The sequence below is a fragment of the Aspergillus ruber genome (assembly GCF_000600275.1).
Source record: "Aspergillus ruber CBS 135680 unplaced genomic scaffold scaffold00001, whole genome shotgun sequence".
Classification (NCBI taxonomy): Eukaryota; Fungi; Ascomycota; class Eurotiomycetes; order Eurotiales; family Aspergillaceae; genus Aspergillus; species Aspergillus ruber.
This window is the reverse complement of record NW_024467297.1, coordinates 39847-66571: the sequence shown is the minus strand read 5'-3', so window position 1 is coordinate 66571 and position 26725 is coordinate 39847. Positions and strand designations below refer to the sequence as shown.

At 50.7% G+C, this 26725-nt stretch overlaps 10 protein-coding genes across 10 annotated transcripts; 5 read left to right on the top strand and 5 right to left on the bottom strand.

The window, feature by feature from the left end:
• Positions 1-53: 53 nt before the first annotated feature.
• EURHEDRAFT_407322 (putative nucleotide-sugar transporter) lies at positions 54-2153 on the top strand. The gene is made up of 4 exons (XM_040780518.1): positions 54-376; positions 447-523; positions 604-1479; positions 1540-2153. The coding sequence occupies exons 1-4, from the start codon at positions 290-292 to the stop codon at positions 1814-1816; spliced, it is 1317 nt and encodes a 438-aa protein (XP_040643052.1). The 5' UTR covers positions 54-289; the 3' UTR covers positions 1817-2153.
• Positions 2074-4447, bottom strand: EURHEDRAFT_407321 (putative sterol o-acyltransferase (APE2)). The gene is made up of 5 exons (XM_040780517.1): positions 4026-4447; positions 3507-3947; positions 2768-3457; positions 2446-2701; positions 2074-2382 (listed from the first exon to the last, which is right to left on the bottom strand). Exons 1-5 carry the CDS (start codon positions 4139-4141, stop codon positions 2314-2316), a joined length of 1572 nt encoding a protein of 523 aa, XP_040643051.1. The 5' UTR covers positions 4142-4447; the 3' UTR covers positions 2074-2313.
• Positions 4448-4673: 226 nt separating this feature from the next.
• On the top strand, positions 4674-7935 carry EURHEDRAFT_407320 (AP-1 complex subunit gamma). Its single transcript, XM_040780516.1, has 5 exons — positions 4674-4822; positions 4924-5047; positions 5109-5297; positions 5364-7470; positions 7519-7935. Exons 1-5 carry the CDS (start codon positions 4813-4815, stop codon positions 7612-7614), a joined length of 2526 nt encoding a protein of 841 aa, XP_040643050.1. The 5' UTR covers positions 4674-4812; the 3' UTR covers positions 7615-7935.
• A 967-nt stretch (positions 7936-8902) lies between these two features.
• On the bottom strand, positions 8903-10705 carry EURHEDRAFT_373303 (DnaJ-domain-containing protein; the record flags this gene model as incomplete). Its single annotated transcript, XM_040778522.1, has 1 exon — positions 8903-10705. The coding sequence occupies one exon, from the start codon at positions 10703-10705 to the stop codon at positions 8903-8905; it is 1803 nt and encodes a 600-aa protein (XP_040643049.1).
• A 750-nt stretch (positions 10706-11455) lies between these two features.
• On the bottom strand, positions 11456-12644 carry EURHEDRAFT_398559 (metallophosphatase domain-containing protein; the record flags this gene model as incomplete). Its single annotated transcript, XM_040779852.1, has 3 exons — positions 11456-11824; positions 11860-12389; positions 12449-12644. The coding sequence occupies 3 exons, from the start codon at positions 12642-12644 to the stop codon at positions 11456-11458; spliced, it is 1095 nt and encodes a 364-aa protein (XP_040643048.1).
• A 534-nt stretch (positions 12645-13178) lies between these two features.
• EURHEDRAFT_407317 (60S ribosomal protein uL13) lies at positions 13179-14764 on the top strand. The gene is made up of 5 exons (XM_040780515.1): positions 13179-13344; positions 13452-13587; positions 13793-13846; positions 13906-14164; positions 14218-14764. Exons 1-5 carry the CDS (start codon positions 13324-13326, stop codon positions 14354-14356), a joined length of 609 nt encoding a protein of 202 aa, XP_040643047.1. The 5' UTR covers positions 13179-13323; the 3' UTR covers positions 14357-14764.
• Positions 14765-15069: 305 nt separating this feature from the next.
• On the top strand, positions 15070-17008 carry EURHEDRAFT_445323 (putative AMP-binding domain protein; the record flags this gene model as incomplete). The annotated part of the gene is made up of 5 exons (XM_040783524.1): positions 15070-15201; positions 15264-15459; positions 15518-15964; positions 16012-16641; positions 16698-17008. 5 exons carry the CDS (start codon positions 15070-15072, stop codon positions 17006-17008), a joined length of 1716 nt encoding a protein of 571 aa, XP_040643046.1.
• Positions 17009-18084: 1076 nt separating this feature from the next.
• EURHEDRAFT_511604 (uncharacterized protein) lies at positions 18085-23326 on the top strand (the record flags this gene model as incomplete). Its single annotated transcript, XM_040785981.1, has 6 exons — positions 18085-18363; positions 18442-18813; positions 18862-19548; positions 19599-19860; positions 20051-20193; positions 20360-23326. The coding sequence occupies 6 exons, from the start codon at positions 18085-18087 to the stop codon at positions 23324-23326; spliced, it is 4710 nt and encodes a 1569-aa protein (XP_040643045.1).
• Positions 23327-23842: 516 nt separating this feature from the next.
• EURHEDRAFT_445685 (uncharacterized protein) lies at positions 23843-25147 on the bottom strand (the record flags this gene model as incomplete). The annotated part of the gene is made up of 2 exons (XM_040783546.1): positions 23843-24199; positions 24227-25147. The coding sequence occupies 2 exons, from the start codon at positions 25145-25147 to the stop codon at positions 23843-23845; spliced, it is 1278 nt and encodes a 425-aa protein (XP_040643044.1).
• Positions 25148-25956: 809 nt separating this feature from the next.
• nut2 (mediator complex subunit NUT2) lies at positions 25957-26517 on the bottom strand (the record flags this gene model as incomplete). Its single annotated transcript, XM_040783534.1, has 3 exons — positions 25957-26290; positions 26345-26441; positions 26487-26517. The coding sequence occupies 3 exons, from the start codon at positions 26515-26517 to the stop codon at positions 25957-25959; spliced, it is 462 nt and encodes a 153-aa protein (XP_040643043.1).
• Between the last annotated feature and the right edge of the window lie 208 nt (positions 26518-26725).

The following is a 26725-nucleotide window of genomic DNA, read 5'->3' as shown; positions in this document are numbered from 1 at the left end:
TCAGACGCAGCTGATAAGGTCCCCAAATCAGCCTCTCGTGATCTTCGTGCTTCGTGCCATCCTCTCCATCTCTCCTCCCCTCATCCATCCATCTACCCATTCATTGCTCTCTTTGTCCGGCATGGGTGGTCAATAGCCGGTTTACTCCTATCTTGGTTAACAATAATACTTGTCTTGCATTAAAAAAGGAATACCGAGTCAGTTTGCTACGTACGATCTAGCTTGGTCGTCCCCGAGTTCCCTACTACGACACTTTTTGGAACCAGATCCTATTCATATATCGCCCAAAATGGCTAGAGACCATCTAGTCATCCCGTTCCTAGTCACGATGATGCTCGTGACTGGGGTTTGCAATACCATTCTAAACAAGTTCCAGGTTGGTCTCCAGACCGCCGTCTACCTTCGAGCCCCATATCACTTTTGCTAACACGGCTTGATAATTAAAGGATATGCAATGTGTTCGGAATTGCGACTCTCTGGATCCTAGGGAACGAAAAACCTTTGAGCAGCCGGTTATCCAGACGTAAGTTCTTATCGAGTTACCCCATATATACTATACTCGCCATCAAGAGCATAGGCGCTGACTATGATGTGCTGCAATAGAATTCAGATGTTTATCGGAGAATCTGGTAGCTGGATCTTCGTTTTTGGCTTCTACGTATACCGTCAATATATAGTTCCACGTTTGACTAACGGAGCGTCACCTCTTCTTGCCGGTGGATACGACCCCGTCGACACGGATGACCGGTACGATAATGAGGATAATACGATTGATAATGTCGATGGCGCTTCTCGTCTCCCCAAACCATCAGATGTGGATGAGGAAGGGCGGGTGAAGCTCAAGGGCGCCAAGATCTTTTTGCTCGCCGCACCGGCATGCTGCGATATCGCGGGCACGACGCTCATGAATGTCGGTCTGCTTTTTGTTGCCGCTAGTATCTATCAGATGACTCGTGGAGCGTTGGTTCTCTTTGTTGGACTCTTCAGTGTTCTTTTTCTCCGCCGGAAGCTGTATCTGTACCAATGGACTGCGCTGGTCGTGGTCGTCCTTGGTGTTGCGTTGGTCGGTCTTTCTGGTGCGCTGTTTGGTGAAGAAGCGCATGAAGTACCGCAGGAGGATGCCACCGCTGCTGTTTTGCATGCGTTGATGCAGGCCCGGACTGTCGCACAGACCCCTGAGACGGTTAAAGTAGTCATTGGTGTTTTGCTCATCGCTGCCGCTCAGATCTTTACCGCGTCGCAGTTTGTACTGGAAGAATGGATTTTGGAGAACTATGCCATGGACCCACTCGAGGTTGTCGGCTGGGAGGGTATTTTTGGACTCTCCGTCACTGTTGTTGCATCAATGATCATGTACCTTGCCGTGGGACGCACACCGGCGGGCCGCTATGGATACTTTGATGCGAAAGAAGGCTGGCATGAGGTCTTTACTAACCGCAACGTCTCCCTCTCTAGTCTTTTCATTATGCTGAGCATTTTGTACTTTCCCCTCACAACAGAGCATTACAAGAATCCTAAACTAACTATCTTCCTTCGCAGTGGTTTCAACTTCTTCGGTCTCTCGGTGACCCGTACTGTATCCGCCACCTCCCGCAGCACGATCGACACCTGCCGTACCCTATTCATCTGGCTCGTCTCATTGGGTCTGGGCTGGGAGTCCTTCAAATGGCTCCAGGTCGCTGGATTCGCATTGCTGGTCTACGGCACTTTCTTGTTTAACGACATTGTCCGGCCTCCTCTCAAAGCATGTCTCCCACGAAACGTGTCAGAAAGACAGGCGTTGGTTCTGCCAGAGGAGCCGATTGAGCATGCTTGATTGATTGGAGTTGATTTTGGTTAGGTTTTTGGATTGCATGGTACGACCGTTCGTTGTTTGGTTTTTGTTTTTTTTATCATGTGACTTTTTTATGATGCCCGCTGCGTTTATTATTAGAATTATGATCTTTGTCTTTTGGTTTTTATAGGCTGTCCAGTTCGAGGTATATCGGCAGATGGTCGGCGGTGCATACACCCTTAGATTGGAACTTGCAATAATTTTCTGTCATCAGAACTCATTGAACGAATGATTAACTGCTCATAATATTCGACATTTTCAAGCGCAACGCTTATATTGTAGTTAAAGGAGAGAGCCTAAGATATGCAAAGAAAATACAAAGGAAATCTGTCTAGTAATGCCATCACAACAAACCAATCGAATGTTAAATACGATTCGAAAAGGGGTATACAGCACAATGTGCAATAATAATGACACAGAATAATAACACATCTAACGATGAAGAAAACAGACGACAAACCACTTCTCAAGCATCCAGCCTAAACCAGAACATAGAACGCACACATCATCGAAAGACCCAAGATCATCGAGAACCAGAAAAACGTATTCTTCGCAATCAACATGTCAGCATCTTAATTCATTTTCTGTAGCGGACAGGACAAAAAACTTACGTTAAGGGTAGTCTTCCCCCGAAGATACTTGGACTTCTGCACAGTCACAATGGGCAATTGAAGCATCATAGCCAGGAACCCGTAACCGCGCATTTTCTTCGTGATGCAGCTCATTACTAGCTCGTGCGCGAGTGAGCTGACTAGAAAGGTTATGATCATGGCGACGGGTTGGGAGAAGTGCGAGCGGGATGGGTAGTAGACGTGGCGGCGGAGGAAGTTGTGGACCGGGACGTTCCATTCGCGGGAAAATTCGAGCCTGTTTTAAGGTTAACGAACTTCTTGTTTGAGTTTGATAGAGAAGGGGAGGTGAGATGAAGCTTACCAGTCACATGAATTCCACCAGTCAGAATAGAAGTGACGGTCCGCGAATCTGGTGATCTCCGCAAATGCGCCGAGCAAGTACTCAAAGATGACCAAGAAAACAAGCAAGAAGGTGATCAAGAACGGGAACAGGAGCATGCTGATCGTCTCCGCGAGGACTAGGCCCTTCTCTGGGATACTCTCGACCACCTGCAAGTTTGCGTTGGCTTCGCTGAGTACCGGCACGATAAACTCTTCGCTCGTGTGCGTGAGTAGAAAGATGCAACCGAAGACAGCTGCCGTTTTGAATGCCAGTTCTGACCATCGGAGGTGGGGGTTGCGGGGATATTCCAGTTCGTAGCAGAGCGTGGGACAGAACATGTAGTCGAGGTAATTAGTGAAGGTAAGGTTCTGGGGGTATGTGACGCTGCCCAGAGGCGAAGTGAGTTCCATGGCCAAGTCCTCGCGCAGCTCTGGGATCGATCCGGACCGCTTGTGAGTGTGCTTTTGCGAGGGTTGGTGGACATGAGGGTATTGGTCCACGCCGTCCGTCGGAGCGGCCTTTGGGTTGTCGAGTAGAAACAGACGGCGCTCGATTTCGCTCAGATGCCCGTTGTAGAATGCGTAGGAGTGGATCTTCATGAGGAAGGTCAAGGTGTGGAGGGTAAAGAAGACCTGTGCCGTCCAGGTCCAGCGCAGCATGAACGGCCAACTGCAAAATTTAGTTTGCCATTTCCCCGTCCAAGGTTAGTGAAACTCACTTGATCCATAGAGCCAACCACGCAGCTTCAAACACGCTCTGTATAGCCATTCCGCCCCGGCGCCATCGCAGCCACCCCCGACTCCTGAAAACCTTTTGAAGCGGCAAAACCAATCCGCTGCTCACTACCATCGCGAGATCGCTAAGGCCCAGCTCCCAGACATTCGCCGACAAAATACCCCATACCCTGACTCTCAATGGGTAACCCGTGTCCTTGATATTCCGGAGGACAGTGGTGAAGACCATGATAGCCAGCGCAATCCAGAACAGCGCAAAGAACCCGCGGAAGTTATGGTAATCACTTCGCGGGTCGAAGTGGGATACGCGAGGGACATAGTCAATTGTATAGAAGAGGCGACGGCGCGCTCGAACTTGCGCTCTGGCTGTTGATATCGAGTGCGCGGACGGGGGGGCATCTTCGGGGACAGGGGTTGAACGGTCACTGTAGCTCACGGGTTAAATGTCAGATTGCTTGAACACGTATCGTGATATTTCCCATATGTAGTAGAAGGAGTCATACCTCGCATTCGACGCTGTTTGATCCGCATAAGGAGTGAGTGTATCGTCCTCCTTGGATGCGACCACACGCGGCCGCGCAATCAGATGGCCATTCTTTTGTTCGACAGCGGTCGACATCCTGAAGAGGGAGTCACGGGACACAGTAAGGAGACTCGATTAGCATTGAATCTGAAGAGATCCCCGGAAACACAGATGATTCTCGAGTATAAATATAAGCAGTCCTTGCAGGAGGCAGAAGGAAAACGCCAGAATGACAGGTTACGGAGGAGTGGATCTACGTCACCGGGCCCCCGATCGCCGTCGCATAGTACAGTAAGTAGTACATAGCATAGAGGACTCGATATACTGCCATTTCTCGACGAGATTACTCTAAATATATTGGCAGCAACGAAGCCATGTGTCCATAGGCCTCGTATTGCACAGTAATGGGACTGGATGCTCGTATTCGTAATACTAGATCTGTGTAAGCTGCCTTGAAGCCTCAGAAACCAGATATCACGTGGTATACACGTGATTGTTACAGAACGAGAACACTAGTCCATAAGAAGACTAGCGCAACAGATGCCAAGACTGACACCCAATTGTAACACGTGACCTAGAGCGCCATGTTGCTGGCGGCTGTAAATAGAATAGCTGTATACAACTATCGACTTCATCTCTTCATTCCGCGGTCGGGAATTGCGCAGGCAGGCTTCTTCGCTTTCCCTCTTCTTTGAACTTATATTTTGAATTCCCTTGTTAATACCTTGTCTCTCAGTCACCCCGTTGGGGGTCCTTCTGCGACCGCCATGTCATCCCGTGAGTGCTTTCCTGGAGCCCCTTCTCGGTCCCCCACACTGCATACGTTCCTATCCCGCAATGCGATGGCTAACCCGGCCGGTACCTGCGAATACAATTAGTCAAACAATTCATCCGAAATGTTCGATCAGCCAAGACTATCGCCGATGAACGAGCGGTGATCCAAAAAGAGAGCGCGGCGATTCGTGCATCGTTCAGGGAAGAAAGTCACGATTCGGGCACACGGTCAGACACCTGTCCTCTATACTGGGATTTCGGACAACGTCTCATACTTGCGTCTCAACAGGAGAAATAATGTGGCTAAGCTGCTTTATCTATTCACCCTCGGAGAGCGGACACACTTTGGTCAGATCGAATGTCTGAAGTTGTTGGCGTCCCATCGATTCGCCGACAAGCGACTGGGGTATCTTGGAACTATGCTGTTGTTGGATGAGAATCAGGAAGTCTTGACGCTAGTGACCAACTCGCTTAAAAAGTATGACTTATTCTCTACTCATGGAGAGAGGTCCCGGGAAACTATTGACTGACGTGTTATTCGCAGTGATCTAAATCATTCGAACCAGTATATCGTCGGACTTGCTCTCTGCGCCTTGGGTAACATCGCCTCTATTGAAATGTCCAGAGACCTTTTCACCGAAGTCGAGTCCCTCCTTTCCACCCCGAACCCCTACATCCGGAGAAAGGCCGCATTGTGTGCCATGCGTATCTGTCGCAAGGTCCCAGATCTGCAGGAAAACTTCTTTGAAAAAGCCAAAACACTCCTTTCAGACAGAAACCACGGTGTTCTGCTGTGCGGATTAACGCTTGCCATCGACATGTGCGAAGCTGAAGAAGCTGAAGAGGGACAAGAAGGTGTGATCGAGATGTTCCGGCCGCTGGCCCCTGCTCTGATTCGCGCCCTGAAAGGGTTAACAACTTCCGGTTATGCGCCTGAGCATGATGTGTCTGGGATTACGGATCCGTTCCTGCAGGTGAAGATTCTACGTTTCTTAAGGGTCGTTGCGAGAGGTGATGCGGAGACCAGCGAGATGATCAATGACATTCTGGCCCAGGTGGCCACCAATACCGACTCGAACAAGAATGTAGGAAACGCGATTCTCTACGAGGCCGTCCTTGTTATCCTCGACATCGAAGCCGATTCGGGATTGAGAGTGTTGGGTGTCAATATCCTCGGAAAATTTCTTGCCAACAAGGACAACAACATCCGCTACGTCGCTCTCAACACATTAAACAAGGTCGTGGCGATTGAACCAAATGCCGTACAAAGACACCGCAATACGATTCTCGAGTGTCTTCGTGATCCTGATATCAGTATCAGACGACGGGCGCTCGACCTCAGTTTCATGCTGATCAACGAGAGCAACGTGCGTGTTCTTGTTCGGGAGTTGCTCGCTTTCTTGGAAGTTGCCGACAACGAATTCAAGCCTTCGATGACCTCCCAAATTGGCGTCGCCGCTGACCGATTTGCACCCAACAAGCGCTGGCATGTGGACACGATTCTCCGGGTTCTTAAGCTCGCCGGTGCCCACGTCAAGGAACAGATTTTGTCGTCTTTTGTCCGTCTCGTTGCTACCACCCCAGACTTGCAGACCTACTGTGCACAGAAACTTTACGTGGCATTAAAGGAAGATATCTCGCAAGAGGGTCTCATTCTTGCTGGTGCGTGGGTGATTGGTGAATATGGTGACAACTTGCTTCATGGTGGGCAGTATGAGGAGGAGGAACTCGTCAAGGAGGTCCGGGAGAGTGACATAGTGGATCTCTTTATCAACATCCTCAACAGCACTTCTGCATCGCAGACTGTGGTGGAATACATCATTACGGCTTCGATGAAGCTTACGGTGCGCATGACGGATCCGTCCCAGGTTGAGCGTCTGCGTCGGTTCCTTAGCAGTAAGACCGCAGATTTGGACACTGAAATTCAGCAACGCGCGGTTGAATACACCAACCTCTTTGGCTATGACCAGATCCGGCGCGGTGTCCTGGAACGGATGCCTCCACCAGAGATTCGGGAAGAGCAAAGGATATTGGGCCCTATGACTAAGAAACGCCAAAGCAAGCATCTCAAGGACAAGACGAAGAAGCCTTCCAAGCCAGCAGACTCAGATCTGCTGCTCGACCTCATCAGCGGCAATGAGGCTCCTGCGTCCGCCGGCCCAACGCCAACCAGTACGCAGAACACCGCAGACCTGTTAGCGGATATCTTGGGCGGAGCGGATTCCGGTGTCTCGTCGCCTGCACCCCAGCCCACCCCATCAACCAACACCAGTGCCATTATGGATCTGTTCGGATCGAATGGCGCCACCCCATCCCCTAAACCAGCGGAGCCGGCATCCGCCTCGATGGACATTTTGGGTGGCCTGGCGTCAACCGCTACGCCGCCGCCAGCAGCCGCGGTGCCACCAGCACACACGGCATTCAACAAGCACGATCTGTCGCTTAAATTGCAGGTGCAACGGGCCAGCAATGGCAACGCACACATCCAAGCCCGTTTCCGCAACTCTTCGCACGTCAGCAGTTTTTCCAGCGTAGGGTTGCAAGCTGCCGTGCCGAAGAGCCAGCGGTTGCAGCTGGGTGCGATTAACAAGGCTGAACTCGAGGCTGGAGATGAAGGTGTGCAAGTAATGAAGATCGCATCATTGAATGGGGTATGTTTCTTCCATCATTTTAGATTGATTTGACCCTAACTATACTAGACACTCCCACCTAAACTCCGCCTTCGTCTTCGAGTAACATACGCAAAGGACGGATCGGAACCGGTGACGGACCAAGTCGACTGGAGTGAGCCCTGAGCACTCAATTGACTTTCTTCCTTTGTCCTCCTTTTCTTTAATCTACCCCGGTACTCTGTATACCTCTAATCATGATCTGTCACCTCCACGACACGCCATCTTTTAGAAAAAGATGATGCACTTTACGAGTAGCAAATTGGGAAGGAGGGGGTTTTCTTATCCGTATTATAACGGGGCACGAGGCTCCGGTATTCCTTTATTTCTGTTGTGTCTATTTATTCCCTGATTGGTAATACATCGTACATAGTTACTAGATTAGGTACATGACATACCCTTGTCCTGGTTACTTCTCTTGTTCTTTTCTTTCTATTCTTGTGGTAACCGCAACTCCATTGATGTAGTGTATTTATTTTGCGAATGTTTCAAAATATAAATAAAATACAGCATCACTATGCATATCTCCCCTTGATCACTATGAGCAAAGTACATATTTGTACTCGAGGTACTCTACTCCGGACCGTACTGTACAGCCCGACGACAACAAGCCCGTCCCAACGCGTCCCCATACCCCATGCATATGATCATCAAATGGAATGAAACTGTTGTTAATACCAACCATGCAGTGTGACTAACAACTTACCTACGAATTGATAACACATGTGATGTACCTCACCGGAAAGAGTACTCCGTTTATAAGAGATGTAAGAAACCGGGCGTTGTCCGTACTCGTATCCGGGCCCGTGCCTGTGCCCCGCAAGTCGGTAGGATACTGTATGTACGGATACGTGCCCCGGAATGGAAACACCGGATCGAACGTCATAGAATAGGTTAGGGTTATAGGATGTAGGTAGGGATATAGGTAAGGATAAAGGTACGCAAGGTATAGGTGGGTCGGTATATAAGAAGAAATAATAAAGAAACCATATCATAAATATCATTAATCGTGATAAATCCATCGTCAGTCAAATTGTTCGTTTCGTAAGATCAAAGAGATTGGAAAGAAAAGAAAGAAAAGGAGAAAAAAATATGAAAAGAGAAGACAAGACAATCATGGAACCGAACGCCAACCAGATCCGATAGATGGTAGTAGATCGTGAAGTAGATGGGATGCAAAGATGAGTAGATCGTATAGACATTCTAAGTAGATGAGAGAGAGCGGGTATGTGGTAGGAGATATGCGTATGATAAATCGTAAATGTGTGGAAGAATATAGACAAAAGAAATGAAAAGTCAATGCAGAAGAATCGAATCAATGCAAAGCAAAGAGAGGAGAAAATGCATGCAAGTGTGAAAGACCGATATCGTAGTCGGACCGTTATATATCTGTTTCTGATAGGTGAGGCGACCTCTACGCATACGTCGATTGACGTCTCGACGCTGTTTGATAATCATCGTACGAATAAGCCCTAGGGGGCCCGTGATGATGATTGTACGGATCCCGCGCGGTGTAAACCACGTCATCTGGCCCATACTCGCGAGCGTACTTGGCGTCTGGCTTATCCTTCTGTCCGAATAACGGACGGGGAGCAGAGGACATTGGCCGCGGGCCGCGTGATTCTGGAGCATGAGTCGTATAGCTTCGCGAGGGCTTTGCGGCTGCTCTCGTGGAGAAGGAGGGGCGCTCTGGAGTAGCGAGCGGGTGAGTATGGGAGTGAGCAGCGTGAGGGTGAGGACGGGGTGGGGAGTAGCCGCGTTGGTAGCGCGATGAAGTCGAAGCCATTGCTGGAGTGGGCGGGACCTCGCGGAGGGGTTCTGATTCGGTAACGATCTTATAGCGGGCTGAGGCCTTGGGTGGACTGGTACCGTGCATGTCTGGGGTGCCGGGGCTGGAGTATCCCGAGTCATAGCGGTCTGTGCTGCGGACTCTGGATGATCGCGAGGTGCCATCGGCGTAGACCATGTTCACGAGGAGGTTGGTGGAATCACGTTTTGAGCCGGAACGTGAGTATGCGGCTGCTGTGGTTGCCGACCGGGAGGGCTGCAGAGTCGGTCGAGTCGCGGATGAGGCGGCTTTCGCTGCTGGCGATGTGGCGGCGGTGGGCATAGGGGGCACCTTGAAAGTCTCATAATGGGCCCGTGGCGGTGGCGGATGGGTAGTCGACGGCTCCAAATGCTCATACGAGCTATTCCGGGACGAAGATTGTCGCACGCTTTCGCGACTGCTATGTTTGGCTCGGGGAGTTACGTTTGAGCGTGCTGGTTCCGATGCTGGGGGCTCAGTGTGCTCGCGCGGTCGCTGTGGCGAGCGGGAAGGACGCCGACGAGAGTCGATCTCGATGGGCGCATTTCCTTTGGAGCGCATGATGTAGTCGCGAGCCGTGTGGTGCAATTTATCGTGCTTGGTCTCGTATTGATCCGAGTCTTCATCGTCTTCCTCCACCACCTCAGGCTGGAATCGTCGCGATTCGGTAGCAGGATGAGTACTGGTACTCCTAGGCTTGTGAGGAGAAGAGGCCGACCGCTTGTCTGGACTCGCTTTTCTCGACTCTGACGGTCGCGTATAGTTACGCGAGGGCTCAGAGTCATAACCCGAGGCATCGGTGTCGATATAGACAGTTTCGTATTTCTCGTAAGCTTCCCGTCGTCGTTCCTTGGTTCGGGACTTGTCCCGAGTGGAATGGGACGTCTTTGTACTATCACGAGCAGCCGCTTCTTTGCTAGCGCGGAAGGGATTGAAGGGACTGCTGGTGGTAGTCGTCGGCCTGGGTTTCCTTCTCTCTTCGGCACGAGGCCTCCGACCATAGTCATCGTGCTTGCGAGATGTGCCCCGGGGAGTCTTCTCATCGGGAGAATGGTAGAATCCATCGTCAAAATAATCAGCCGGCATGCGCTCTTCGTAGATCCGACCATCGCGATATTCACGGACATTGCCGCCAGCACGGGGCGAGGCATATGGGTGCTGGTCCTTCATCTCGCGACGCAACTCGGCCAAGCGGACCTTCTGGTCATATTTGGTTCTGCGGGAGGGATCAGAGAGCAATTCGTAGGCCTGTTGGACCCGTTGAAACTGGTCCTGGGCCTCATTGCGAAGGGATTCATCTTTGATCTTGTCGGGATGGCATTTCAACACAAGTTTCCGATGGGCCGACTTGATTTCGGGTAAGGTGGCGTCTTTGGGGACAGCCAGAACGACGTAGGGATCGATGTCCATAACGACATGTATCTGTATGGGTTGTTTAGGAATTGGTAGGGAGATTGGCAGGGTGAAGGAAAAACATCAATAAATACAAGTGAACAGGCAGTGACGTGGGATCAGCCGTTCATCCAGAGAAAAGAATAGAGACTAAGCTGAGGGGATAACGGAATAACACAAGAATAGGTATAAAAGATACAGTGGCAATTGACCTGGCGGTGAGTCTTTTATTCTTCTTCTGTTACTAGGACTAGGATACAAGAAAACTACTAGTAACTAGTAGAAGTAAAGATACACCGTTACTCACCCCGCCGAAGAATGAGTGGTCAGCCAGTATTAGTGACGCCTCACCCGGGCTGTGTAAGTGGGCGAATAGAGACAGCTGACTCGGAGAAGTAATACGCTGCCATTACTCCTATTACTGCTATTACCAAATCACGTGGATCTCCTATTCAGGACACTTGCATAGAGGGGTATCGCATGGAATTCTGTGGACGGAATTCCGACCAGATCGAAATGCTGGGGTTTCAGCCAGTAGAATCCTGCAGGCGAGCGCTGGCTGTAGGGATGTGATATCGTCTCACTCCTCACATCTCACACCAATCATTGCCTCCATTCACAAAAGGTCATAGAATATGCACAATGTGATGCACTCCCCAGACACGCCAATCCAAAACCTCTGTCAGCAGTCGTATTGCAGATGACCAGCTTGATCAACGGTGCGAAGGTACCGGCACTTGTACTTGTAACGGAGGACAGCCGTATGTCTCACTGCTTATCGTATCCTGGACCCTCATCCAGCGGAAGCGCCTTCTGCATCGGAAGCTCCAGATCAACCACTATGGGCGTGTTAAACCTTTTCCCTCCGCGATGCGGCCAACTGGTGCCCATGATAGCTGCATTGACAATACACGTCTCCTGTCGCGATGCTCGCGCTCGGATCGCATGATCGCTGGCATCATGATCACCACCACATCCTTCATACTCTGTCATCTGTCGTCTCTCCATCGCTAACCGGTTCCCGTTCGTGGCAGAGCCAGAACCAGAGCAGCCAGAAACAAGGCTCTGGTCTTCCATGCGTGATGTCGTACAGTCCCCATGCACCCACAACCCGGGATTATCCAAGCGCGGGGCTTTCTTCCCAGTAAGATCAACAAGGCTCTGCTTCTTACTTCCCGGGGGGGGGGCAGCACTCCAGGCACCACCACCACCTGGTCCTTGGCCGCGGGATCGGTTTCACTTGTAGAAATCCACCGTACTCGTTCATAGCCTCGCGATTCGTGTACATGGCCACATACTGCTAATTTCGGTCGGACACGCTGCAGGACCTGACGCAATGCCGCACATCCGACCGGGCCTCCTGTCGCTCGGTTATCGCGGTGTGAATATGGAGGTGTATGGGTTACCACTATATCCGTATCCCGTGGTATCTGGTCCCAGAGGGCCTCTGCATCAGCCGCCTCGTACCCGAACGCCCAATTACCGCTGGATGGTGAATACGGCGAACCAAATACTTTGAACACTGTCTTTGGACCATCGGGACGGGATAATTGGACTACGGCCGACTCGTGTCTGAGGTATAGAATCGAAAAAGCTTTCGTAATGGCTTCGATACATTCTTGTGGATCTTCTAGATGGTCCTTCTGGAAGCCGGTGCCGTGTCTCGCGTAGAACGTGGGATCGAGCGAGACATCGTGGTTGCCTGCTACTATTAGTCCTTACTCTTATTCGGCTATTATTACAACTTAGTAAAAAACCTACCAGCCACTATAATCTTCACCTCATAATCTGACTTGGCAATCCAAGCGATAGTTCTACGCAACTCTGATAGACTGCCAAGGTTAGTCAGATCCCCGGCATGAATCAGGACATCCCCTGCAGGCAGCTTGAAGCCTGCTTCTGCGGGGGTGTAAGTATGTGTATCAGAAACACAAACAAAGCGAGTTTTTCGATGCATGTTTGGATAGGGAACCCAGGTACAAAGTACATACTCCGTAGGGTATAAGTACAATGTACAGAGAAACATCTATGTGCTTAGTCAGCGGACCCAGTGATCTTCGGACTCATGATGGCTTCTCCGGAGGGTCTTGAAGACTACGGAATAGGTATCATCATTGGTCGTGGAGGGATCTGTCATCGCAGTTCAAAGTGTTCGCGTTGAGTATTTATCGCGTTTAGTGTGTACTATGAATGCAAATCCCGTATACGGAGTACATAGTCACAAGTCCTCTGAGGTAGAACACCAGCTTGATAAGACAGTCACATGGGTCAGACATTCAACCAACCAGATACTTTCCGGTCTGGGCCAAAAGTAGGGGAAATTCATAAAGTGTAACCTCTTATCAAGTTTCCTACACGGGAGTACTCATACCACCGAAGTAGATAACACGTGATTAGTGGGTTTTGATTGGCCGCCGCCACCATTAGGGCTGGGGCCCTCAACCCGACCGCCCGCACAATTAGCCTCGCGGGTCTCGCTTAGCCATTGCCCATTCGAACGCCCATCCGGTATCGTTGTGTGCGTTGAACCTGACCACAACGACAACAACCGCCGACAACATACATCCCAAGGGAGTATCCTAGAGCAGTGCTCTTCCTATCGCTGGATATTTTCCTTTCGAACCGGTGACAACAGGATGTCCGCTACCGAGCCAGTTGTATGTGCCGTCGCATCGAACCCCCGTTTTGTCTTCATTCGAATCTATACGCGATATCTTTTACTGCAGTTGTGTGTCTGGAATGGAACGCTGACGGATTATCTTAGGTCGTCATTGACGGCAAGGGACACCTTCTTGGTCGCCTGGCCAGCACTGTTGCCAAGCAGCTGCTCAATGGCCAGAAGATCGTCGTCGTGAGATGTGAGGCCCTTAACATCTCCGGCGAGTTCTTCCGTGCGAAGCGTACGTTCGAATCCTATCCCGTATTTTGATTTCGGTATCGTTGTGTACATCGTGGATTTGTGAGGCGTGGTGTGGAAATCGGCAAATGAGGAGGAACGAGATATGAAGCGGATTTAGGACATGAACATGGAGGACACAACGATACCGATTACGAGAAAGAAAAACAAAAAGAAAATGAAAGAACGAAAACTGACTCCGGATATAGTCAAGTACCACTCCTTCCTCCGCAAGATGACCCGTTTCAACCCTACTCGCGGTGGTAAGATTTCACCTCCTGGATATACGATATGGGATGCAGTACTGAACGCATCTTTTCAGGTCCCTTCCACTTCCGCGCTCCTTCCCGCATCTTCTACAAGGCTGTCCGCGGCATGATTCCCCACAAGACCGCCCGTGGTACCGCCGCTATGGAGCGCCTCAAGGTCTTCGAGGGTGTTCCTCCCCCGTATGACAAGAAGAAGCGTGTCGTCGTTCCCCAGGCTCTGCGTGTCCTCCGCCTCCGCCCTGGCCGCAAGTACTGCACCGTTGGCCGTCTGAGCCACGAGGTTGGCTGGAAGTACCAGGACGTTGTTTCCAGGTACGTTATATATATTATCTGCTACAACAATGGATGAAGGCTGATGATCACAGACTCGAGGAGCGGAGAAAGGTTAAGAGCAGCGCATACTACGAGCGCAAGAAGGCCGCCCGCCGCCAATTGGTCTCGTCCCAGAAGTCGGCGGCTGTTAACGACAAGACCAAGAGCCAGCTTGCTGAGTACGGATTCTAGATACCTCGTTGCTCGGCCGGTTGCTTTTGTCAATGAAATGGTTGGGTTGGGGATCGCAAACGGTTTTCTTTCAGCGAAGTTGAACGGGGCCACCAAAATACCGATCGACGTCTTTTACTTTTTTCCATTGTCCTCCCTTATTTCTGCTTATGATGGGGTACCACAATGTCTAATTTGTGACGGGCAATGGGAAGAGGGCTGGAGAGACCGATATCTGTTTGAAAATGAGAAACAAAGACGAATATTAAAAAAATTTCATACGGAGTCGTTTGGGATGAACAAGGTTGTTTCAAAATAGTTGACCCATATTGTTTGTTTTCGCGCCGTGGCGGTTATAATCCGATTTCATGACTACGATACTTTTTCTAGTAACCACTTTTGTTCTCCTACTCGTACCTTTATACAGAATACTCTCTACTATGTAGAGTTATGCATGTATAGCGAGATATTTCCGTCCGCCCGCTAGCTCCGCGGCTCCCCCAGATCTGAACCGACTTCCCCGCAACTTTACTCGGTAGTCGGTGGATACGCGAAGCTACGTACTCGCCGCGTACCGTACCTTTTAAAAAGGCTGCGTGATTTGTACTCGGATCCCTCCATCATGGACTCTGGATTCTCATCCCTGTCCCTTACATTCCTCTCTGTAATCCTCTGAATTTTGCGTATTTCTTTTTTTTTTTTTGTCAATCCACATCTCCCAATTTGTTATCACCATGTCAGACGCCAAATCCAGATTGTCAGGTCTGTTGGGCCACTTTGTTGGTTCCCAACCTGCTCCTAAGATCAACTTCCACACCCTCTCGCCGACATTCTTCTTGCCCCGGGCGGCTGCTATTGAGCCGGAAGTAAGCGTTCCTCTCTATGCTGTCCGGTTCTTCTGGTTTCTTACAGGAGCTAATGGTTGTAGGCAACGGCTGTTCACCATGTCACCAGGGATGGCAAGGTGCTTCGCAGGTCGTACGTTGAGGTTGCGGATCGGGCACGCGGACTGGCGTATTGGATCAAGAAGCATGGCTACAAGAGAGTTGGGATTTTGTGTCCTAATACGCCGGCTTTCTTAGAGTCTATCTTTGGTATTTCTGCTGCCGGGGCTATCAACATCGGTAGGTTGCACCCAAATCTCTACTCATTTACTGAAGCATAATAACTAACTGGACACAGCGGTAAACTACCGTCTCAAAGAAGACGACATTGCCTACATCTTCACCCACTCCGAAGCCGAGGTAATCATTGCGGATGAAGAGTATCTTCCGCTCCTGCAAGCCTACCGAGCCGCAAAGCCCGGTGTCCCGATTATTGTGGACACGGACACGGACGCGGCAGCCGGTCAGATGACCGGCCCGTTTGACTCTGCCGTCTTTGAAGGTCTGAATTATGATTCGGAAAATGGCGGGAAAGGCTGGGAGGCGCTTGAGAGCCAGGCTGCTAGTGAGGACGATGTCATTGCGCTTGCTTACACAAGTGGCACGACGGCGAAGCCGAAGGGTGTGGAGTTTACGCATCGGGGATGCTATCTCGCTGCGATGGCTAATATTGTCGAGTCGGGATTGAATTATCATGGGAGGAGGTGTCATTATTTGTGGACGTTGCCTATGTTTCACGCAATGGGTGAGTGTGCTTACTTTTATCTACCACGCGACTCTAACCTTTTTCAGGATGGACCTTCCCATGGGCGGTTACGGCAGTCCGCGGAACGCACTACTGCCTGCGCAAGATTGATTACCCCCAGATCTGGAAGCTCCTAAAGGAGGAGCAAATAAGCCATTTCAACGCTGCCCCGACTGTCAACACGCTGCTCTGCAACTCCGATGAAGCCGAAAAACTCCCTGAGCCAGTAAGCGTCACTGTGGCTGCCAGCCCACCTACACCCCATCTCTTCGAGCAGATGACCAGCCTGAACCTGCACCCCGTCCACGTCTATGGTATGACCGAAACATACGGCCCGATCACCAAGGGTTACTACATGCCCTCGTGGGATAACCTCCCAGCCCACGAGAAGTACCAGAAGATGGCTCGCCAGGGCCACGGCTTCTTGACCAGTCTGCCGGTGCGGGTGATCAAGACCGATGTTCCCGAGGGAACCATTACCGATGTCGAGCGTAACGGCAAGGAAATCGGAGAGATCGTTTTCATTGGTAACATTTGTGCTCAAGGATACTACAAGGATGTTGAGGCGACGCGGAAGCTCTTCTTGGGTGGTGTCTTGCACTCGGGCGATTTGGCTGTTTGGCATGCAGACGGGGCTATCCAGATTCTGGACCGGGCCAAGGATATCATCATTAGCGGTAAGCCTCCCTCGCTTCTCACCTTCCTCATTCCTGGTGATGCTAACAAAATTCAGGTGGCGAAAACATCTCTTCTGTAGCCCTCGAATCCATGCTCGTCACACACCCCGATATACTCGAAGCTGGCGTGGTATCCGTACCCGACGCCCACTGGGGCGAACGACCTAAGGCGTATGTGACGGCCAAGCAGGGCAAGACATTGGTCGGTCAAGATGTGATCAGCTGGGCGCGCAACAAGAGCGATATTAGCAAGTTTATGATTCCTCGCGAGGTGGAAATTGTGTCGGAGTTGCCTAAGACTAGTACGGGGAAGTTGAGGAAGAATGTGCTGAGGGATTGGGCGAAGGGTGCTGCTCGTGCTGAATAGATATGTTTAGATCTAATTAGTCATGGTATGCTCTAGAGATGAATCGATGGATATATAGTACACAAAAATTTTTTTTTTTTTGTTTTTTTTTTTTTTTTTTTTTGTTTTTAGCAGAAGTATGAATACGATAGTCTTCTAGAATATAGGAAGAGCTGTAACCTTCATTGTTTAATTACTTGCAAGGTTCAAAAGGACTGTGCACTGGACATTGTCACGCAGAGTTCGTCTGACCATCTTCCTTTTTCATCTTCGCGCTATTCTTCTCTTCAACTGTCCCAAACCCATCGAATTCGTTTTCTTTGTAATATCTCTCGCTCAGTTCTGCCTCATCGTATACAAAAAAACGCCTCGCTTGTCTCCCCGCCTTCGTAGCCGCCGCCTTCTCTGACTTCCTCACTCGGTTCTTTCCCCTGTTCGCATGGTTTGTCTTCAACCACTGTTTGCTCGGTTTCTCTTTCTATATATACATCTCTGCGGCTTTGGCTGACTCGCATCGCAAGGCTCGATTATAGCCTCTCAGCGTCTCTCCCGGTCCTGTCTGCTTGTTTCTACACCACAACCTCTAGTCCTCCTGCCACGCGCTACATACACAGCAATACATACTTCGATAGATACATACGTGCATAACGTACATAGTCCAGCGCCCTGAAGAATACTTTGTTTCCTCCCTTGCCTTCCCTGTTGTGCTCCAGCTCCGCCGAAGCGGCCGATCAATTCTCGGGCGCGCTTCCTCCCGTTTCCCTCCAAACGCTACCTCAATATTCGGCCCCATAAGCGATCCTATATCGGATCGAGTTCTACATTTTTGTCTCTTTTCCTGTGCCTCGCCGTTGGTCTCGATCAGGGTAGCTGAAATCTTGCCCGAACACTCCGACATCATCGGCCCCGATAGGCACTCGACCTTGTGACGGTTTTCCTCTCGGATCGGTCTCTGTTCTTCTTTCTCGACTTGGCTCCGACTCTGGCTGAGGCCCCATGAAGACCCTGTTCTCGTCAGGAGTCTATTGTGTGAACGACAATAAATCAGAAGGAATATCACTGATTAAGGAAATTTAAAAAGGGAAACAAAGAATCTCATGCCCCGCTCACGACAACCCGCTCGATTCCCGAGCGAACTTCCCTCCGGGTCGTCATCGTCGACATCGCCGGAACGCGCCGCCGATGATGATACGGATTTCTTCACAGCCCAGGCAAACGATTCGCAATCTTCCGTTGGCATTTCCAATTACCGTGATCTCGATGGGCAAAGCGGGCAGGACATCATGCTCCCGCCCATCGGGCGTCTGCCCCCCGAGATCCTCATTGCGATCTTCGCCCGCCTCAGCTCCCCCTCCGACTTGTTGAATTGTATGCTGGTGTGCAGAGGTTGGGCAGCAAATTGCGTGGGGATACTATGGCACCGGCCGTCGTGCAACAGCTGGGATAATCTGAAGAGCGTCGCGGCGACGGTGGGGAATCCGAGCAGCCTGTTTTCCTACTCGGAGCTCATTAAGCGGTTGAATCTGTCTGCGCTGACGGATGTCAGCGACGGCACGGTGGTGCCATTTGCTCAATGCAACCGGATCGAACGGTTAACGTTGACCAACTGCTCGCACCTCTCGGATACGGGCGTGTCGGGTCTGGTCGATGGGAACCGGCATCTGCAGGCGCTGGATGTCTCAGATCTTACTTCCCTCACGGATCACACCTTACATATTGTTTCTCAGAATTGCCCCCGGCTCCAAGGGCTGAATATCACCAATTGCGCCAAGGTGACTGATGAGTCGCTTATTGCTGTATCTGAGAATTGCCGGCAAATCAGAAGGGTGCGCATTCTTCATTCCGTTAAATATGTTCATGGCTAACTAGTGCAGTTAAAACTAAACGGCATCACGCAACTCACTGACCAAACCGTCATGTCCTTTGCCCAAAACTGTCGAGCCGTCCTCGAAGTCGATCTACATAATTGTAGACTCGTCACCAGCGAATCCATTACCGCACTCATAAATGCACTCCGGAGTCTCCGAGAACTACGACTGCAAGACTGCAAAAATATCGACGATTCGGCATTCTTGTCGATCCCCGATTATTTGATGCTCGATACCCTTCGCGTACTCGACTTGACGTCATGTGATCTCATTACGGATGAGTCTGTGGAGCGCATAATCAATGCGGCCCCTCGTCTACGGAATTTAGTACTTTCGAAATGTCGGCTCATCTCAGACCGCGCGGTTCTGTCGATTTGCAGACTTGGCAAGAACTTGCATTATGTGCATCTGGGCCACTGTTCGAATATCACAGACTTTGCGGTGGTACATCTCGTCAAGTCGTGTAACCGGATCCGGTACATTGATCTGGCCTGTTGTAACAACCTGACAGACCGCAGTGTTCAGCATCTGGCGACATTGCCAAAGTTAAGAAGAATTGGCCTAGTCAAGTGCCAATCGATTACCGATAGAAGTCTCTTTGCCTTGTCTCAGCCAAGGGCGTCGACTCACCCGCTGGGTGTTAGTAGCTTGGAGCGGGTGCATTTGAGTTACTGTCTCGAGCTGACTTTGGAGGTGGGTTGCTTTTTATCTACTTTGTCAAGCTATGCACTAACAATATCTAGGGAATCCAAGCTCTGCTCAACCAATGCCCTCGTCTTACCCACCTCAGTTTGACCGGAGTGCACGCATTCCTGCGACCAGACCTCACAGTACACTGCCGCGCGGCACCATCGGACTTTACGCAACAACAACGACAGCTGTTCTGCGTTTTCAGCGGCGACGGCGTGGGTCGACTCCGGGATCGCTTGAACGAGATCCATCCTCCTCCAGTCGAGACCATGTTCGATGACGAAGATTTTGATGAAGACGAAGGCCAGGTGACTGGCCTTATGCATGCGGCCGTAATCAACGACGATGATTATATGGACGTCGGAAGTCCCGCACATGGTTGATACCCCCTTCTTTTTCCCTTTTTGTTAGCCGTCATTTTTGCAATTGTTCATCCTCATTGTGCCAGCATATTGGTCCATCCATCCCAGATAATATCACAGAGCGAGCTCTGCTGATAGTTTAGGAGATTTTCTTCTTTCCTCTTGTGTCTTTTTTTGCATTGACAGCGGCTATTGTGATTACTGTATTTTCCCACTCCTGTTATTTTTGTTCTGTCTATCTGGGATTAAGCATTTAAGCATGTATATGATCTCGAATTTGTGGCCGGTGAGCATGGTTAGCAGTAGTATACAATCTTGACTATTCTAGAGGTTATTTGTGCCTGAGGAACATGGTCGATATCGTAATTACTGTACCGTATGATATCTGTCCCCGCCCGATAAGCTCCGCTCTTCCATCACATCGAGAGATCCTCAACTCTCTCAGTCATCAGTCATTGACCTTCTCAATGACTCCCAAAATATCCCGCGCCAATCCATTGGCCTTTAACCCCTGGCCTGTTACCCTCCTCACAGCAGCCATCTACCTCGCCTTCGCAATCCCCTTGCTCGTCATCCACCATGTCGTGCCCCCAGCGCCGAACCCCAGCGCCACTCCGCACGGTCTGAACTTATCGGAAGCATGGTCGGATCTGCAGTTGTTGACCAATGGGTTTCGACCATATAATTCGCACCAGAATGATTTAGTTAGGAGGTGGTTGTTAGCACGGATTGGGGAGATGACGTCAACATTTCCGGTAAATAATGGAGATGCGGATGCGGGGGGCGATGGAGAGGGAGAGGGAAGACCTGAGGTGGTCGTGTTCGATGATTTACAGTCGAATCTGACGTTCGCGGGGAGCGTGTTTGGGTCCACGGGGTTGGGTGTTTACTTTGAAGGAACGAATATCATGGTTTATATCCGGGGTTCTGAAGATGAGAAGGGTGATTTCTGGGGAGATAGTGACTATGTCTCTGACAAAGGAGGTGTGCTTGTGAACGCGCATTATGATAGTGTGTCTACTGGATATGGCGCGACGGACGATGGAGTCGGCGTTGTGACTTGTTTACAGTTACTGCGGTATTTCACGACGCCGGGGCATGCGCCGCAACATGGACTCGTGGTGCTGTTTAATAACGGCGAGGAGGATTTTCTTAACGGTGCGCGCGTGTACAGTCAACATCCGATTTCAAAGTTCACGAAGACATTCCTCAACCTCGAGGGTGCGGGTGCAGGTGGTCGCGCGACGCTGTTCCGCAGCACGGATGCGGAGATCACGCACTCGTATGCGCAGTCGGAGCATCCGTTTGGATCGATTCTCAGTGCGAATGGATTCGAAACGGGGTTGATTCGGAGCCAGACGGATTATGTGGTGTTTGAGGGGGATATGGGACTCCGTGGCCTGGATGTTGCGTTTATGGAGCCCAGAGCGAGGTATCATACCGACCAAGATGATACGAAGCATACGAGTGTAGATTCGCTGTGGCATATGCTTTCTGCGGCTGTTGCGACGACGGAGGCGCTTGTTTCTGAGGACAGTGGACCCAAATCCGGGTCCGGGTCTCGGGCTGTTTGGTTTGATATGTTCGGGAGCGCGTTTGTGGTGTTCCGATTGCATACGCTTTTCGCGCTGAGTGTGACGTTGCTTGTCGTTGCACCGCTGACGCTGCTCGCTACGAGTATTGCGCTTGTGAATGTCGATCGGATGTATCTGTTTCGATCGACGGCGCTGGGAAATGGTATTTCGCTGGGTGGTGCTCGGGGCTTCTTCCGGTTTCCGTTCCTCGTCGGTGTTCCGACGGCTGTGGCGATTGGGCTGGCGTATCTGGTTACCAAGATCAATCCTTATATCGTGCACAGCAGTCCGTACGCTGTGTGGGCTATGATTGGCTCTGCATGGATATTCCTATCGTGGTTCGTCTCGCGGGTTGCTGATTTCGCGCGGCCGTCTGCTTTCCATCGCGTGCATACGCTTACCTGGTTGTTTGTGGCTACGTGGGCGATGCTGGTTGCTGCGACTGTGTATGAGAACCAGAGAGGGTTGGCGGGGGGATACTTTATCTTCTTCTACTTTGCTGGTGTGTTCCTGGCGACTTGGATAAGCTATCTGGAGATGTTTTTCCTGCCGCGGAAAGCAGAGTACGTGAGTCGTTTTGTTGCGCCGTTGCCGCCGCAGTCGTCGTATAGCTATGGGACGAATAGTCGATTGGGCACAGCAGTTGCAGACGAGGATTACAATCACGTTGAGGAGACTGAGGGCGACGAGGTTGAAGAACCTCCTTCTGAATCGACGTCTTTACTGCGTGGTGGTCGTGGTAGCGGTGGACACGGACACGGCCACAGGACTACATTCGCAAATTACACGCGGGTAGCGTCGATCAGCCACAGTCTTTCTTCTGACGATACGAGTTATTCGGGGGTATATGGCCACGAGCAGCCATGGAGCTCTTATCTTCCGAAATGGACCTGGGTATCCCAATTCGTTCTCATCGCGCCTATCGTTCTCATGATGACAGGTCCACTAGCACTTTTACTTACGACGGCACTCCAACAAACCGGCCAAGACGGTAGTCCTGCGCTATTCATCTACATTTGCATAGCGAGCTTTACAGCCCTTCTATTCTCACCGCTGGTCCCATTCATCCACCGCTACACGCATCACATCCCCCTCTTCATGCTATCCATCTTCATCGGCACAATGATATACAATCTCGTCGCATTCCCATTCTCAGAGTCAAACCGCTTGAAACTCTTCTTCACCCAGGAAGTCGACCTAAACACCGGCGTCAACCACGCAAGTCTGACAGGCGTCATGCCTTTCGTGCATGACGTCGCCAGTGACCTTCCCAGTATCAGTGCTTCTAGCAAGGATGTTACGTGTGCTCCACTCGCGGACCGCGTGAAGTGCACCTGGCCTGGTCTCCCTCCGCACGTCACCAATACCTCCGAGTCAACTGAATACCAAGACTGGCTCTCCTACAAAATCACCCGCTCGTCCCAGAAACAATCAGTGCGAATCAGCATAACCGGCCAAAATACCCGCGCGTGCAAACTCGTTTTCGACGAAGACACCCCGGTTCCTGATTACCACGTGCACGGTTCCGCATACGACGAAGATCGCTTCCCGCATGTATCGGTTGACGAGGATGGTAATCCGCTGGGAACTAGGGAGATCCGGCTCTGGAGTCGTACTTGGGATAGGGAGTGGGTTGTTGATGTTGACCTCCCTACTTCTCCCAAGCTTGATACCAAGGAGGTGAAGGTGAAAGGGAAAGTGGTGTGTATGTGGAGCGACCAGAATGAGATCGGGAATATACCCGCGCTGGATGAGGTGAGACGGTATGCGCCTGCTTGGGTGGGAGTTAGTAAGTTGGCGGATGGGCTTGTGGAGGGGTATAAGGAATTTGAGATCCAAAATTGAGTTATCTGGTTGAGCCAGGTTACTTTCATTGGATGGATGTTTTTATGAGATATGATATGAGACGTGCATTTCGGGCTTTTTATATATCGGTTTCGATATCGCCACTGTATGTAGGGAAAAAAAAAAAAAAAAAAGCATTTATTCTTTGCACACTTTGTACGAAAATAACTGTAGGTACAGCATCCTATGCAGCAACCATTATGTATATGTAGTACTATGTAAATCACAAGCCAATGACGTATATCCAATGTTATTACTGCCAAATCAAGCCCTGAGCCTCGGCAGATGTAGTGTAACTTTCATGTTTCATAATATATATGATTCGTCCTATCCCCCGAGATGATATCATAATAAGATCAAGATAAAAGGTGAGTAGGTGGTAGTACACAAGATAATAAGGTATGGTATAAGATGAAATGACATGATCTCGTGATCTGATCATTCGTCGTTCGTATCGTGAATCGTAAGTCGTCGAATTAAACATATAACAAGGAATAGGTTATTCAGGAAGAGGCATCAAGACCGCTCACACGGCCACGCAGAACACTGTTTATCCAACGAGTCTGTAAAATCGACCGGATAGGTCATCGTGGCACTGTTGTTCGTGACGGTGCGGGTGTCGCCGCTCCATTTTGAGAACTCGGACGGGCTGGCTTCTAGGTCGTGGTCGTGGTCGTGGTCGTGGTCGTTGGCATGGTGGCAATGACGAGGGGCTTCTAGATCGTCCGGCGCGATGTCTGAATGAGAAGAGTTGAAGGCTCGGGACGGAGGTGAGTGTTCAAACATTGCGATCGATATAGCATCGTAATCCATCCCTGGCACTGAGCGACGACGTGAAGCGACGGCTGGCGGAAGCGTACTCGGTCGCCGAGTCTTAACAGTCGACGCGGTAGTAGTAACAGTCGGCGCATGCGTAAGGTCCGTCGTGACGCGAGTGGCATCGACAAAATCCGGAAGGTGACGCCCAGTCGGCGTGTGGCGATGGAATCTCGGATGGTCGTGGTGGTGCAGCACCACAGAATCAGTTTTCCAGATATGGCAGTGGACAAGACGGACTAGTTTCCCGAGTACCGCGAACTCGAGTTTTAGTTTTATGCTGTAGACCACGCCCTTTATCATTGTTTCCATGACATACAGCTCGATGTACTCGATGATGAGAAGACCTAGGTCCATGAAGATGATGATGAGGTTTATGATGATGAGCTGGTACATGACCTTGTGCTTGCTGCGGTCTGGATCGAGACGCAGCAGTTTTGTTGTTTCCCAGATGTACAGGCCGGAGATGATGAACTCTTGGATGCAGAAGCCGGTCATTTGGATTTTCTCCATGGCGTTGTAGCCGCGCATGTAGGGTCCTTGGTCTTCCTTGGGGGCGATGTTGGAGCCGTAGGTTAGGACTGTTGTGGGGATGTGTAGGATGAATACATTGACGCAAATCATGATCAGGACGCGACGGAGGACACGCTGGTTGCGCATGACCAGGTGTAGACGGGAGTAAAGGACGACAGACTGCCCGGTGACCATGCAGTACCAACCGACGGTAATCAAAGATGCAGACAGCCAAGCAGACCAAATCTCGAAGAACTTGAGCAGAAAGCCCAAGGAATAGGGCACGAGCCCGACCGACGCGGAAATTAGAAGACTCCAGAAGTAGAGTCCATGATACTCGCGAAAAGTGACAAAAACAAGAACTATTAGTTCGAGAGCATTATACCAAGCGACGGCGGCAAGAGTCGCGAGAGCGGTTTTGATCTCCCAGGGACCATTGGCGAGGCCACCCGTGATGCCCTGCCCGGGTTCAATGAAAGAGTCGTTTATCATGGCGATATTTTGGGAGTGGACAGAGAGCGATAGCACATCGTGGACAGACCAACCACAAGAGAACTAAATATCATGCTGGTGCGGAAGAGGAAGACAGTACAGCGCAGGAGAGAGGAAGACAGAGAGAGGCGACTGTGACGACCAGGATCAGCCAAGAATCACACCAACACGAAGCGAGCGAGAATGACGGGTCGTGTTGGTAAACGAACGGGGATAATTTTTCTGTTTCCGTTTCTTATTTCTTTTTCTGGCCTGACCGAAATAAACCGAGAGTCAAGACTCGAGACCCGAGAGTCGAGTGCGCCAGTCGTTTGTCTATCTTACCCGCGAGTGCCCGGATGGCGCCGGCCAAACGAGATTGAGCCTCCAGCTGGTTCCCTGCACGATAAATGACTCGTGTGCCGTATTTGGTCCTGAGGTGCTGATCACGACGGCGCCGAACCACAGCGCAAAGAACAACCAACACAGCCCGGGGCACCGGCCATTGCTGGCTTGGCTGTAGCTGCAGTACTCGTCATGGCCCATTGCCGTAACTCTATATGTATACGGGGTACTGCCAATTGACTGTGTACATATATAGATATCCCCAGCCTTGTCAAAGTGCGGAGAAAGATCGATGCTGACAATGTTGACTCAGCCTGTCACAGAATCCGGGGTACTCCTGTGCCTCATCTTACGCACGCGGTACTTGTCATCACAGATCCTCAGGCAACAATATGCATACATATTATCCGCACCCATACCCAAAATACGCCAGTACCCAGTGCCCAATAACCAAATGCCAGATGCCAACGTAGCCCATATAGACGCTACGTCTCCCTCATGACCCTCTCGACCTCTCCCCTACACTCCGGCATAGCACTCCTCATCTCCCTCGCCAGCACGTCCCGAAAACTCGCAAATGCCTCTCTCTTCCCCTTGAGATCCTGATTCCCGCGCTGTACTAGCTCGACGAATTCGCGCGTGTAGATGTCCGGGTTGCGCGCCGAGTCGACGTAGTCGATTATCTCGGGGGGAAGTTGGATGCTGCTGAGGGGGGGGTCTGGGTTTCCTTGTTGCGATCGTTGTTGGGGGTCGGAGGGTTGGGGTGGGTTGTCTTGGGTGTGTGCGGAGAGGGTCGAGAGGGCGAGGGTTAATGTTTTTCTATATTCTTAGTATTCGTATGGGGATTAGCATGAGTGTGTGGTAGGGGCGTACATCTTCCGGACGAGTTCCTGCTGCGTCTCTTGACCGAGGTAGCCATGCACAGCGGATTGGATTTCGAAGAGTTGCTGGATGATGTCCTTGAGGTCATCTGTTTTGTTAGTCTTACGTCCAACTATAAGGGGATAGCACTCACTATCGACCGTGCTTAATGTAACTGGCGCCATGTTGATGGTTGGATTGAGAATTGAGCGGTGATAAGTCTAACGGCAGTATCTGGCAGTATCTGGCGGGGAGGATGGCGGTATGTCTCATTACCATTTCAGGAATCTACAGAGTACGGAGACGAAGGCGCATTAAAAACAAATCGCTATATGCAACAAATTAGTTCAATAGTCTATAGCCATACACGGCAAATAACAAATCGCAACATAA

Bases quoted from the DNA above. Each gene is read 5' to 3' on its own strand.
- EURHEDRAFT_407322 (XM_040780518.1), top strand. From the start codon at position 290: ATGGCTAGAGACCATCTAGTCATCCCGTTCCTAGTCACGATGATGCTC. The intron at 377-446 runs GTTGGTCTCCAG...TGATAATTAAAG, and splicing joins CCATTCTAAACAAGTTCCAG to GATATGCAATGTGTTCGGAA. The intron at 524-603 runs GTAAGTTCTTAT...GTGCTGCAATAG, and splicing joins GAGCAGCCGGTTATCCAGAC to AATTCAGATGTTTATCGGAG.
- EURHEDRAFT_407321 (XM_040780517.1), bottom strand. From the start codon at position 4,141: ATGTCGACCGCTGTCGAACAAAAGAATGGCCATCTGATTGCGCGGCCG. The intron at 3,948-4,025 runs GTATGACTCCTT...CGTGAGCTACAG, and splicing joins CAAACAGCGTCGAATGCGAG to TGACCGTTCAACCCCTGTCC. The intron at 3,458-3,506 runs GTGAGTTTCACT...TAAATTTTGCAG, and splicing joins TGGTTGGCTCTATGGATCAA to TTGGCCGTTCATGCTGCGCT.
- EURHEDRAFT_407320 (XM_040780516.1), top strand. The intron at 5,298-5,363 runs GTATGACTTATT...TGTTATTCGCAG, and splicing joins GTGACCAACTCGCTTAAAAA to TGATCTAAATCATTCGAACC. The intron at 7,471-7,518 runs GTATGTTTCTTC...TAACTATACTAG, and splicing joins AGATCGCATCATTGAATGGG to ACACTCCCACCTAAACTCCG.
- EURHEDRAFT_407317 (XM_040780515.1), top strand. From the start codon at position 13,324: ATGTCCGCTACCGAGCCAGTT. The intron at 13,847-13,905 runs GTAAGATTTCAC...GCATCTTTTCAG, and splicing joins TTTCAACCCTACTCGCGGTG to GTCCCTTCCACTTCCGCGCT. The intron at 14,165-14,217 runs GTACGTTATATA...TGATGATCACAG, and splicing joins TACCAGGACGTTGTTTCCAG to ACTCGAGGAGCGGAGAAAGG.